Source organism: Mastigoproctus giganteus, chromosome 8, assembly GCF_048544385.1.
Source record: "Mastigoproctus giganteus isolate SK-2022 chromosome 8, ASM4854438v1, whole genome shotgun sequence".
Lineage (NCBI taxonomy): Eukaryota > Metazoa > Arthropoda > Arachnida > Uropygi > Thelyphonidae > Mastigoproctus > Mastigoproctus giganteus.
The window spans coordinates 214,058,411-214,072,694 of record NC_143582.1 but is presented as its reverse complement, the minus strand read 5'-3'; the positions used below and the strand labels follow the sequence as shown (position 1 = coordinate 214,072,694).

General features: G+C 36.2%; 1 protein-coding gene across 1 annotated transcript in view; it reads left to right on the top strand.

Annotated features, from left to right (window-relative positions):
* Rab3GAP1 (RAB3 GTPase activating protein subunit 1) overlaps window positions 1-11,155 on the top strand; it is a 342,380-nt gene extending 331,225 nt beyond the window's left edge. The window contains exons 24-25 of the mRNA XM_090380465.1: window positions 441-701; window positions 10,913-11,155. Coding sequence (XP_090236591.1) covers window positions 441-701; window positions 10,913-11,155 — 504 coding nt within the window. The remainder of the gene's footprint in view (window positions 1-440; window positions 702-10,912) is intronic.
* The last annotated feature ends 3,129 nt before the right edge of the window (window positions 11,156-14,284 follow it).

Genomic DNA, 14,284 nt, shown 5'->3' with positions numbered 1-14,284 from the left:
TGTTATTTAAAAAAAAAAAACACCCTTAAAACTTCTTAGTTTTAGAATATTACCTCATTTACTTCTGTCTGTACTAATCATTAGCAGTAAGTATTTATCTCAGCATTACACAAGTTCTTAAAATACCCTGCTCATAAAAGATGTTATATGCATGGTAGATTGCGCCTCCTTGTTGAATTAGAATTTCTTCCTAGGGATGTTTTTTCATGACTATAAAGGTGATAATCACTGATTTCTTTAGGGTGACACTTTGTTGCTTCTCAACAGCAGATGAATGTAGAAGTTTTCTGGGCTCACTTTGAAAGGGATGAAAATGCAGTGCTCACTGAATGGAAAATTTAATTTTATTTGTACATTCAAATTTCACCATTCATTAAATTTTGTTTCAAGAAATAAAAGGTATCACTTATTAATCATCGTTCTCACATTTTTCTTTACAGGATGTACTGAGGTGCATTTATCATGCAGAAGTAATCCTTGCTCAGGTGCATTCCTTGCAGTCAAAATTCCTTCTAGTACAAAAAACAGAAACCAATAAGCAAGTTGCTAAAGAAGCTAAAATTGGAAGTACCACAAATAATGACACTGAAATAAATCAGTTTGTTTTGGACCTCTTAGATAGCACAGAGGTAGAAGTACCAGGAGCTGGAAAAGGCATCCTAGGAAAACGAATTCGATATCTCTTTTCTGAAGCGCAAAAGGTAAGGTATCAATTCAGAATTCTTTTTCTTTTTTTTTTTTTTAACATTTTAATCCTCCCACACAGGCACACCAAAAGAAATTAAAATACCTATTAGAGTAGTAATATGTGAATTTTAGCATTTTTTCAGTATGACTGACTTTTGATTTGCATCATTCACTGTATTAAAAAGGAAGTGTGGTCATAAAAAAATTTTTTTCTCACTTGAGACATACAAAGTATTCTACCTATCGTCATGTCAAATTTTTTATTTTTACTGACAAACTTTATTTTCAGTTTTCTTTTATTATAAAAAAACAATTAAAAAGGTGTTAAATGAAGAATAACATTATAAGGTACAAACTGCCTTCATTTGCAAAATGGCGCCTCCGTAGCCAGGTGGGAAGGAGCAGCAGTGCGTTGCACACGCTTCTTGATTAGACCGGGGTTCAAACCCGTCACCACCAAATACGGAGGATGCGGAAAGGTCAGGGAATGACCACCACATATCCCCGGAGCAATATGGCCTTAGTTGCTAATGCTCCTAAAAACCAAATAACAACAACAACATTTGCAAAATGTATTGAATGGCACACAAAGTAAACCTGTTCTTGTACAATAAAACACTTTTTATGATGTACAGATCAAGCTGTGCACCTTCTCCTGTAAGTTTTTATCTCAATCACTGGGTGGTCTTCCTTTTAACCTACAGAGAATAAACAGAACTGCATATGTGCACAATGAAAAGCAAAGAATCAAATTTATTGCGCTGAATTTGATTCTTTTCAGATCATCTTTTTTTTTATGTCAGATAGAATTACAAAGGAGAATTTTTCTGCTGTACATAATCAGGAGACAGACTAGTGCATGTATTTTGAAGCTGGTAAATAGTTGTAGAGAATACTTGCAGAATGCACAGAGAACAACAATGACCCCAAGTTATTAGGTCCCACCTGATGGAAAGGGTGAAGAGAAAAGAGACAAGGTTGCTTAAGAGTTTACTCTTAAGGGTATTATCAGGAGAGACTTGAGTTTTGTAAGCTGCAGTGTTTAGAAACAAGGTATCTGCGGGATGACTTGATCAAGGTGTTTAAGGCTTTGAAAGGTTTCGAGTAAACAAATGCTGGGGGAATTTTTACACTTAATCACATGACATACACAATGAACATAAATTGAGAGGGAATAATTGTAGACTAGATGTCTAAACATTTTCCTTTAGTCAAAGAACAATTGACTATTCAAATAAACTTCCACCTATTCTTGTGGAGGTTGGCAGTTTTATTTAAATATAAGGAAGGATTGAATAAATACATGAACGAAATAGCCAAAAGGGAAGGTCACATTGGTTATTTTATTTTTTAGCTGGTGCCAGGTACACAGACTTGTTTCATTTCACCAATGCTAATATTATATATATAATTTAAAATCTGATATAAGTGCCGAAAGGCATGCTAAATATAAAGTAAAATTAGTTTAAAGAAGAATGCAATTCAATATTCCTTGATGTAATGTTTAATTTTAAGCAGGTTTTTTTTTTCCCCAGAGAGAGTTTCTAAAGCTAGGCAGCAATTCGTGATCTTGAGTGTATTGTGTACATATTGTAGCAAATATTATGCTACATAAAATATTACATTTCCCCTATATGAAATAGGGGAAACATAAATACAGCCAGAGTATGGGGCTCTGTTCAGTTAAATTTATTTAAATTCAAGCATCATTATTTTCATTTTGCAGGGGTACTTTATGCAAATTTCCTTATGATTAATTACTATTTGAAGGGCCTCCACAATATGAGATTGATACATGTACTGTATAGTAAGAGGAAGAACAACTCAAGGTAATTAACTAGGCTGTTCACTCTATTGTGAATATGGAGTGTGGAAACCCAGAGAATGGCCTTAAATCATCAATTGTTTTTCTGCTTACTATAGTAGCAAACACTGCATGAACCAAGGCTTTTGACCTTTTTGCCCTAAATTCATTTGTGCATTTAAATTCAAGCTAAGACTGCTGAGAAGTATCCTTTTTAAGGTGATTATGAAGCCTTAATATTTTATCTTTGCTGTCATTGGCATTAGTTTACTCAACCCTTTTAAACACTTAACCACTTCATTTAAGTCAGCATGCAGATGCCTGGTTTCCAAGCAATGTAATTTACAAAACCTCAGTTTTGCTTGGTAAGAATACTCTTTTTTCCACACCAACTAATCTCATTATTCGTCTACATGCTTTATAAAACAGAATAATCATCATTAAATTGCAGAAGTTGTAGTATGGGGTGAGGATTAGAAGTTTCTAGCTTCTCATAGAAGGCATGCTGGAAATTTGTGAAAACCCATTTATTTTTCAACATAGTCCCCCGTAAGTCAGTGTGCTTTCTGGCACAGCCCACCCGAATAAAATTCAGACGGTTTTGACTCAAACCAGTTGTTGACTGCATTCATTACAGCATTGTTACTGTGGAATTTTTGTCCTTTCAAGTCTTTTTGGAAATAGAAAATAGTCCAATGATGCCAAATCACAAGTACCCACAGTCACAAACGCTGTGATTGTGTGCATTGTCTTGATGCAACTTGACTTCTTTGGCCAATTTCCCACACTTGAGTTTCAATTCTTCATGGAAACATCTCACTAGGTTAGAATAATACTTGGCATTGATAGTGGCAGCTTGTTCCAGGAAATCAACCATGATCACTCCTTCTGCATCCCAGAAGATAGATGGCATGCCTTTCTCCGACAACTTCTGCACTCAAAACTTTATAGGAGGGGAGAAGAGGATGCTTCCACTGTTTTGATTTTTCTTTTGTTTCAGGGTTGTCCATAGTGATTTACCACTCCCAAAACTGAGCTTCATTAACTTCAAAATGCTGCACAACCTCATGATAACACTTCACTATTTTGCCAGTTCTGATTTATATTTGGTGCTTTAGGGATCCAGCTCAAAGAAACCTTCACCACAGTATCGTGAGCTCACTGATAGGAGATTTTGAATGTTGTCTTGTGCTTCAATTTTATTCTGCAGTCTTGCATGGTCAGGTTGTGAATGGCATCCACATTTCAATTCTGCAACCTAATTTTTGATTGTGACATATGAAGGATGTTCCCAAACTTTCTTGGTTCACGGTGGTGCCCTTAAAAAAAAAAAAAAGGTAAAGTGCAGCCATTATCAACCCACTGCAGGATGGAAGCCTCCTCAACAATTCATGCTGAGGGAAATGGACCATAATCTGCCACGCTGGTCCAGTGCGGGTTGGCAGATCGACCGTATTCAGCAGTCAGGGACTTGAACCCTGGTCTACTCAAAGAGCGTGTGCTAGTGCACTCCCGCTCCTGACTACTCAGCTACGAATCTGTATCCTTAGTGTCCCAGTAATTTTTTCACCGCACCACTAGGCCAAAAGAAATACCTAACAGTGGTTTTCAACCTTTTAATAATCCGATTCTCTCTGTGTGTATATATATATAATATTAAAAAAATATGTTTATATGATAGTTAGTTATAATAATATAACTAACTATCATACTAACTATCATTTTTTTTCCGCTAGGGGGATGATTGTGTCCGGCTGTCTGTATGATATGCTCCGTAAACTTTTCTTGTTTTGTGTGTTTTTTATTTAAAGTATTAAGTTCCTATTAGTGCCACCACATAAGGATAGGCCCTTGGACTGCCAGGTGCAAGTACTGTATTATTTGAACGGACAACAGATAAGTATTAAATGAATTTCTGCATGTTCATTCCGCTACTCCATACAAGCGCTTTCAGCCATTATCTTGTAGTTCAACTTATACATGTGTCCAACAGACACTTGACCTTGACCAGGCATTAGAGTTTTGCCTAGCCGCTCTGTTCTTCCCTCCCTACTTAGTCCCCTGCTCCCTGTGGATTTCACTGCAGGGCAACTAAGGCGACCGGCTGGTCACAGTGCCTATTGCTTGCTAAACCACAACTGTGGTGATATTAAATTATCTAGTAAAACTACAGTAACTGAATTCAATATGACAAATACTACCTCCTGTCAAAATTCTAACGTCTGCACCATCTGTGGGACCAGCTCTGACCCCATTGTCCAATGTATTGAGTGCAAACAATTAATATGCAATGACTGTACACATTCTGACCTGAAAAAATTAAATAAAAGTCGGCGGAAATCATTCTGTTGTGATAGATGTCGACTCAGAAATTCTCAGAAAAGCCCTATAACTGTTGCAACGCCAAACAGCACGGAACCTGAGTCACTTTCCTCCTCTTCGGCTAACAAAGTTGAAATGCCGTACTCTAGTACATTTGAGACAAATATCATGCCAATAACTAGAAATACCGACTCTGAATCGTACATGGATGAAGCCTCTAATCCTTCTTTGTTGTCGCATCAAATCTCAGATGCATCAACTCAAACATCTGTGCTGTCAGAAGATCTCAGCGCTAACTCCTTCCCTACGGAAACTCTGAATCCAACCTTTGGTATTCTGCAATCAACTGAATTCCAGGAACTACTCTTTAACACTATGCAGAAAATCCTCATTCAAACTCATCTAATCAGTGCACCTCATACTGCAAACTCTGAAATTCTCCTGGATTCTAATACACTCAATGAAGGAAACAGCGAGCTATACACGGAGATTTGTGGTATAAAAACAATATTAGCTAATCAACAGGCTGAAATTTCTGACATTAACGCCCAAATTAAAAATCTCACATCAGTTATGTCTTGCCACTTAAGGGAAGCTAGGAAGAATTCTGAACCTACTCTCGACACCAATGGGCTCAAAGTGAATACGAATTCTTCATTAACTGACGATGCCCTCAGTACTGAGACCAGATCTTCACCTTCCACCGGCCTCAATAGTTCTACTGCTGCAAATATTAACTTGCCCAAGCCTGCTAACATTCATGATTCAAGTCATTCAACTGAGCAATTTATTGCCAAACAGACTCTGTTAGATGATTCTTCTGATGTAAATAGAACCACTCCTCCCACCTACTCTCCTCTGCGGAACAGTTCTGTCTGTACTTCTATTTCACAAGCTCAGAGTCACCAAGCGGAATCCTCTTCAACATCAGTTAAGGCAACATATGCAAAAATAACTGCTGCCACATCTAATGAGGTCTGCAAACCTGTCTGTAGATCTGCCGCCACAGTGAGTAAACCTGTTTCTGATTGCCAGTCTCAAATATCGCACCAAAGATCAAAACAGAACAAACCGTCAGAAAATATTAAAGCATCTATATCTCAAGGTACTTTCTCCAAGCTTCCAGCCATAACTCATCAAACACAGAATGTAACTACTGCAGAAAAATCTCAGTTACTCAAACACAAGTATAATATCACAATTATTCCCACAAAAGACCGAATTTTTCTTTCTAGACTTGGACCCTCCACTAAATCTGAAGATCTTATCAACCTAATTAAAGAAGAATATGGTTTCGGAGTAGATGTCCGTTCTCTGAAGACACGATGTCCCGCCTACTCATCTTTTATAATAACATGCCTTCCATCACAAACAGAAAAAGTGTTGAATCTAAGATCCCTTTTATCAGGGGCTCTAGTAAAACGCTTCACGGACAGACCATCAAGGGAGTCCAAAATCTCCTCTCCACCGGCATAGCAATCAGATACCCTGCTATCTACACATACTACGTTCTCCTCTCGTCATAGAATCCCCAGATCCCAACTGTTCAGTGTTTACCTTCAGAATTGCAGGAGTATAATTAGCAACCTAAACCACTTCAGAGCAATCCAAGGCTCACATATTTACGACATTTACCTGCTCACTGAAACCTGGCTCTCCATAAATATTGATGATCAGGAAATTATAGATGGACAATATACAATCCATAGAAAGGACAGAGGATCTCGTGGAGGCGGAGTAGCTATTATACATTCTAACCATATACTCTGTGAAACTGCATCAAATTTCACAAATATTGAATCAGTATACTGCCTTCTTCATCTTGGCAAGTTAAAGGTTTTAATAGTATTGCTTTATTTTCCACCTCCCTTAACTAATATAGAGCTCCAGTACTTAGAAAGCTCGCTGGAATCAATCTTCCCACTAATTCAATCTGCCGACATAGCAATGGTTTTGGGTGACTTTAACTGTCAAATGGCCAATTTAGAATCTTCTTCTCCATCACTGCAGACTAGGGCTCTCTTTAATATGCTTCACAGCTATGGTCTGGAACAAATTTGCAACTTTCCAACCAGAGAAAATGCCTACCTCGACCTAATATTTTCCTCTACTCATATAGATGTTCACACCGACAACCCCATATTTCACTCGGATCATTCACCAATTACTTTTGACATCACAGTGACTTCTCATAACTTCAAATGCAGCTCCCGTACTCCTCGATTCAATTTCAGAAAGGCTGACTGGCCTCTGCTCAACCTAGCTCTAAGAAACGTAGACAAGCAGCTCGCTGACGCTATGGATGACATCGATGTACTCACCAACAACATGATTAACTGTGTCCATTCAGTTATATCTGACATTGTTCCTCAATCCCATCTTACCGCACGCTCTACCTACCCGCACTGGTATAATAGTGAACTAATACGTAAAATTAAATCCAAAGAATTCTACAGAAACAAATATAAGCAAACAGGTGACAGTCAATACTATGAAATATTCAGCCAACTCCGCAAAGAAGTGAAAACTCTCATATTAAACTCCTACAACATGTATACAGAGTCAGTTCAGGATAGTCTGCTTACTCACAGAGATATCAAACCATTCTGGAATTTCATGAAGCATAAGAACATAACCAGTAGAAAGTTACAACTCCGAAACGCAGATGGAATTCTCTTATCTGACGAATTCAGTATTGCTCAAGAGTTTGCCAAACACTTTTCTAGAATTCAAACAAATGATACATTGAGACCTGCCTCATTTCCTGACTTCACACCTGTTAAAGATGATATCCTCATTAATCTCTTTATCACTGATGAAGATTTAAACTCGGCATTAAAAAGCATGAAAAATGACTATACTAGAGGCCCAGATGACATTCCAGGCCTATTTTGGAAAAGGACTGTCACTACATTGAAACCCCTCATACTGCGGATCTTCAACCTGTCTCTCAGGCTGGGGAAGTATCCTAATCACTTTAAGCAGGTCAATATAGTTCCTATTTTCAAAAAAGGTGATAAAAATGACGTATGCGATTACAGACCCATAACCTTGCAAAACAGCCTGGCTAAACTCTTCGACACAGCAGTGCACAAACATCTCTTCGAATTCTTCAAGCCTTTTATCGATCAGAATCAACATGGTTTCTGCAGTGGCAAGTCAGTAGTCACAAATTTACTTCCTTTCTGGCAATACACCTCTGAAGCTCTTGATAACCACCTACAAGTTGATGCAGTCTACACAGACATATCTAAGGCATTTGATAAAGTCCCACACGAACAACTTCTGGAAAAACTTAAGCTGTATGGCATCCGTGACCCTTTGCTCTCATGGCTACGCAGCTATATTACGCATCGTTCCTTGAGCGTTATCATCGATCAAGTGAACTCAGACTGTTTTATACCACTAAGCGGAGTACCACAAGGCTCTCCCTTAGGTCCTCTTCTCTTCATTGTTTTCGTAAATGATCTTCCTTCTTTCATCTACACCTCCAATGTTCAAGTTGCTCTCTATGCAGATGATCTTAAGATCTACTCAGCAGTGAAGGAGACTACCGATTCTCAACAACTTCAATGTGCTCTCAATAAATTCTCTCTGTGGCTATCTCTGAATGGCTTGTCTGCTAACCCCTCGAAGTGCAAAGTTATCTCTTTCTCATCTTGCAGATCTCCACAACTAATGAATACGGAGTATAGTATTAACTCTGTGATCATCGAAAGGTGTGACCAAGTTAACGACTTAGGGATTCTCTTTTCCAGCAGTGCTAAATTCGATGCCCATGTCCTTAAAATCACCAGCAAAGCATTCAAAACACTGGGATTCATCAAACGGAACACATACAAGTTCAAAAACTACAGATATGCGGTTATCCTTTATAAAACTATTGTACTGCCAATCCTTGAATTCAGTTCACCCATCTGGAATCCTCACACAAAGACTTTAACTAACAAAATTGAAGCAGTCCAAAAAAACTTTATCCGTTACCTTACGTACCGCAATCCTCTATTCTATCACTCAGTGTATTATGAATCGCTGTGTGATTACTTTCATCTAAGGCCTCTGTGCACTAGAAGAGTTACTGCTGACATCGCCCTCCTAGCCAAAGTAATCACTGGAATTTATGAAGCATCTGATATCCTGAGTAAAATAAACTTCAATGCTCCCTGTAGACAAGTCAGGAACCTTACACCGTTTCGCCTTGACTCTGCCAACACGGACTTAATGAAGTTCAGTCCACTGAACAGAATCAGCAAATCAGCAAATGACTCTCGCATTGACTTCTTTGACAACTCCCAATCACTGATGAACTCCATCCACAAGTTTGCCTCTTCACTTAAACTGCAAAGTGACTAGCTCACATCTAATTATTGTAGCTTATTATTTGTTATATTATTTTTCTATTCTCTAACGGATTAATTATTACTTGTTTTACCGGTAACTTAACTTAATACAATCCTCTTTTGTACATATGCTTTATTGTTTGAATTTGTATCAATGTTTATCGTCCTGTAGGATTTCACATTATTGTTATTATGTTTATTGATCTGATCTCAGATACACTGTTAATGGTTACCTGTTGTGTATCTTTTTATTAATAAAATAAAATAAAATAAAATAAAATAAAATATAATTATAAACAATTACAATTCATAATACAAATTTATATATACTTATATAATAATTTTATTCTTTATGTAGAGGTACTAAATAAAACATCAATTATAGATCACCACAAAATTAAAAAGATACGGTACATTAATGGATACCGTACATCTTATTATAATGAAATAAATATATAAATTTCAAAAAAAAATTAAGTTTAAATAACTTAAACCCAAATTATATGGTGCCCCTGGAATGTTGTTGCAGCACCCCTGTTGAAAACCACTGCCTTAATGTTTGCTGCATGGTGCTTCCCACATAATACAAATTACTTAACGACTGGCGGCATTAGTATTAATATTGGATAAATGATGCAAAGGAATGAAGCTGATACATCACTATAAACACATCATCATAAAGCTGCCATCAGCATTAGTTTACTCAACCCTTTTAAAGCCTTAACCACTTCATTTAAGTCAGCATGCAGATGTCTGGTTTCCAAGCGATGCAATTTACAGAACCTGTTTTGCTTGCAAGAAAAAAGTAAGAATACCCTTTTTTCCCCACCAACTAATCTCATTATTCTTATACATCCTTTTTAAAATGAGTTGTTCAATTCAGTATGCGGTTTTCAAGATGTGGCCGAATCATTGCTTTATAAAACAGAACAATCACCATCTCTATCAAAAAGACACCACTTTGTCCCTGCTGACAATATTTGTGTATATCATTGACAGAACTGCATAAGAGTAGACCTAGCAGCCTGTCTGCACAGCTCAGACAGTGTCACATCAACTGAAAATTATGCCTAAGCTTTTTCCTTATTAACTACCTTGAGCTTGATGCTACCCAAATGGTACTTTGAATGATGGTAAACCTCAATGGCCATTCTTTTCCTATCTTTTTAAAGCATACTGTAATTACTGTCATTAATCAGTGCCTGCCTTTGTATCATCAGTAAACTTAAGACACTGAACTTAAAATACCTTCATTAATAAATATTAAAATGAGTAAGGATCCAACATCTGAATCCTATGGTACACCACTCATCCTAGAAAACAGTAATATATTTCTTCCAAAATGACTTGAGTAATACTATATGTATATTTAGGAAGGTAGATGGAGTAACAACTGCTTCCCTTAAACTAGTGACTAATGTCCATTAAATATTTTGCTGAGAGGTTTGTCCAACCAGGTGCTAGTACTGAATCCTACTCTCAAGGTTAAGGTTACATCAACAAGTCCTTAACATTTAATCAAATTAAATCATATGAATAGAGGGAATTTTATAATTAGATGTAAAGCATTCCACAGAATACAACTACATAACAACTGGCAGCTCTTCTGGATTCCATCTTTCAAGAAAACTGGAAGAATATCTATGGAGAGGAACTTTAGCATCACTCTTCACATTAATTCTTTTACTTTAAAACATATTGTGTTACTTCTGATTTGATTATAATTGATGAAACAAAAAAATTAATTTACATTTTTCAGGCCTCACACTTAATAATTGATGAAAAGCAGCTAGCATCTTCTTCAACATACTCTGATGCCAATAGCCACCATCCCACCGTATTTGAGTTTCCTGATCCCTCAGGCAAAGAATTTATCTTGAGGACAAAGGTTCCGCGTCCTGCCCCCTATTCCATTCCATCACCACAGCGGATGTATTGTGTGTTAACTTCAGAAGAATTTAGACTTGCTGGGGCATTCAGTGAAGACACAACTTTTCAGTGATGATGCGAAATTTTAACATTTTGTAGAATATTGTAATTCAAAGCATTTGTTGAAAAACTGTATTAAAATTTTCTTAAATAAGAATTTTTATTTTTGAATATCTATAAGTAGTAGCACCAGTTAATTAAACAATGAACTGCACTACATTATGCTTTGATTCATATTTTTACAAAGGACAAACAACTACAGGATGATTGTTGCGGTAAATCACTAGCTATCGCAATGCTGCTTTAGGAGTGTAGAAATCATGTAGAATATTTATTCAACTTGTTACAATAATAACCTGCATTACAGTCTGCATGATTTTTACATGATTTCAGCAAATTCCATTCTTTTATCACAATCTTCTAGAAAATTGTAATAAAATAACAGAGTTGGAGTGGAGGGCTGGCAAAACCTCAAAGAATATTATTTGATCAATGAATACAATTTCACATTTGAGCCCCACTAACAGACACAACAGTCATTATTGGGACCAGGCTATGTGAAGAGGCAAAGTCATCACAAAGTGTGATGATATATGACAGAATTTTTGGCCTATACATTTTATAAGATACTTGGCTGTTTTCAATTTTTTTTTTTTTCCTGTCATTCCTTACCCCCATATGTGTGACTCAGTTTTGTACAATATTCCTGTGCAAAACTGACTTGAAATTATTCTCCCAAACAGATGGACTGGTTGACGTGTCAACACAGTGGCCTGCAGGGAACTCTGATTTGAACCCAGTGGATTTTTTTTAATTTTTGAGGCTGGTGCAAAGAAAATCAAGAACTGTTGTTGAAATAAAGGAAATTATTAGAGGGGAAGTATCTGGCAGCATTCCTGTGGAATTTCTTTCAGATACAGTGATCAGATTTAGAAAGTGGTGCCTACATTGAGATTTAAATACGTGTAAAGTAAATAACACAAAATTGCCATTTTGCATCATTTACTTCACTTCCAACAAATACTGCTTGATTAAATATTTTATGTCCCATAACATCAACCATACTTTTTAAAAAGAGGTAGTGACTTTTAAATCACCCTCTATATACTGAAGGCAAAAAATTTAAGAAATGTTGAAGGAGAAAGAGGTAGAATTGCAATTCTACTTCTTCATATATTCTCTTAATGGTCATTTTAGATTAATGCACTAAAACATTAATAACTATCAATTTATTATACATAGTTAATCCTTCTCCAATCTTACGTCTCTTTTTTGAAGAAATCAGAAATTTTCTGGTGTGTAAAGGTCCAACTGTATTTTTATTTTTATTACAGCATAAAAATATTTTTTGAATTCCTCATCAGAATTAGCAAATTTAATAAGAGTATCAAGAAAGCTTCTGCTTGTGTGTAAATTTTACTTTTTCTTCCCCGACAGATTTTCCCTTTGAAATACTATTACTATTTCTTCTTCCATCACAATATGATATCCAGTTACATTCTTACATTCCTCTAAATTAATATCATTTTCAACAGACATCTTGACACTTCAAATCAGAGAACCATTTAATGGGTTTTTCTGTGCATTTATGGCTGCCAAACATTGAATGCATACATTTGTACACTGTACATATAATGGAGAAGTAAACTGCCAAATGTTTAATGTTATTGACTTTTCAGTAACGTTAAGTTAAGTATGACTCAATTTGCAATGGTACTACTTAAAAAAAGTTTTGCAGTACCTGAAGAAAGGGAGGGATCCAAATCTTAATGTCAGGTTTTCAGGCAACTGCATTTTAAATTGTTCTGCCTGATAGATGCTATTACATGTAAAGGAAAAGAGCAATGCATGAATATCACTGCTGTAAAAAAAAAAATATTAAAGATCACTTAAATCTTGGAAATGGCACTTTGGTCACGAGACATAAAAGTGCAGTTTCTGAGATTTAAGTGTGCCATATTCCTTCTTTAAACTAAAATTTTAAATCCCTCCTAATATTAGCTTCAGTGCTTAACCACAAGGGGTAAACATCAGTATCTGGTAGACAAAATTTTTTTATTAAAATTTCTTTAAATTTGGCTTCTGTAATTTTGTGAAATTAATTTCTATAATTCTCTCAAACCTCACATAGGCATTACACAAAGATGCCCGTATATTTTCAATAATTAACTGTGTTCAGAAGCAGTTAATGATGCTCCCATGGTAGCAACTGTAGAATCCCACATTTCTCTAACCTCATGTTCCACTTCTCTGGTATTTTAAGATTGCTATTTTCAAGAATTGACGTCTTCTTCCAACACTTTAATATGGTTGACTCTTTTACAGACCACCATGCACAACAATAATATAATCACATACTGCTTTAACATCTATTTTTTCATTGTCCTAAACTTTAGAAACTTATTTTAGTAATAGCTTTCTGATAAGTCAACTTCTGTAATGCATTTTGATTGCATGTATAATTCCTAAGTCCAAAGGAGGTAAAAATTCAACTTTAACATTTTGTAATACACAAGTCAAATTATGTGTTGAGCAATTATCAATTAAGAGAAGGATTTTCTTTTTTGTCTTTTCATTTGGGCATCTAAGTTTTTTAGCCATTCGTTAAATATTGCTTGTGTAATCCAAGCATGTTTGTTTGAACAATAATTAGTTAAGTGACTGAACATTCTTAAAATGTTGCGGATTTGCATATATTCCAATGATCAATAGTTTCAGCTTTTCTGTTCCAAAGCATTGCAGCAAAACAAGACAGTTAACTGTGTTTTAATTTCCTCCCTCCTCTGCATAGATCTCCTTTAACAGTGAATGTATGACATGGAAGTAACTGATAGAACACATCCATCTCATCGCATAAGTGCCTCCATAGACAGGTGGGCAGGAGCAGCAGTGCGTAGCACACGCTTCTTGATTAGACCGGGGTTCGAGCCCGTGACCACCAAGTACAAAGGATTCGGAAAGGTCAGGGAATGACCACCACATATCCCCGGAGCAATATGGCCTTAGTTGTTAATGCTCCTAAAAACCAAATAACAACAACCATCACATCACATTAAATATCATCGATATTATATTCTGCAATTATCCTTTTAATTTCACTAGTACATCATTCGTTAACTCAATTCTGTGGTACTACATTCCCTTCTCAACAGATTTCCTGGGACTCTATTTCATATCATCCTCAAAACCCGTTGAGCCATCT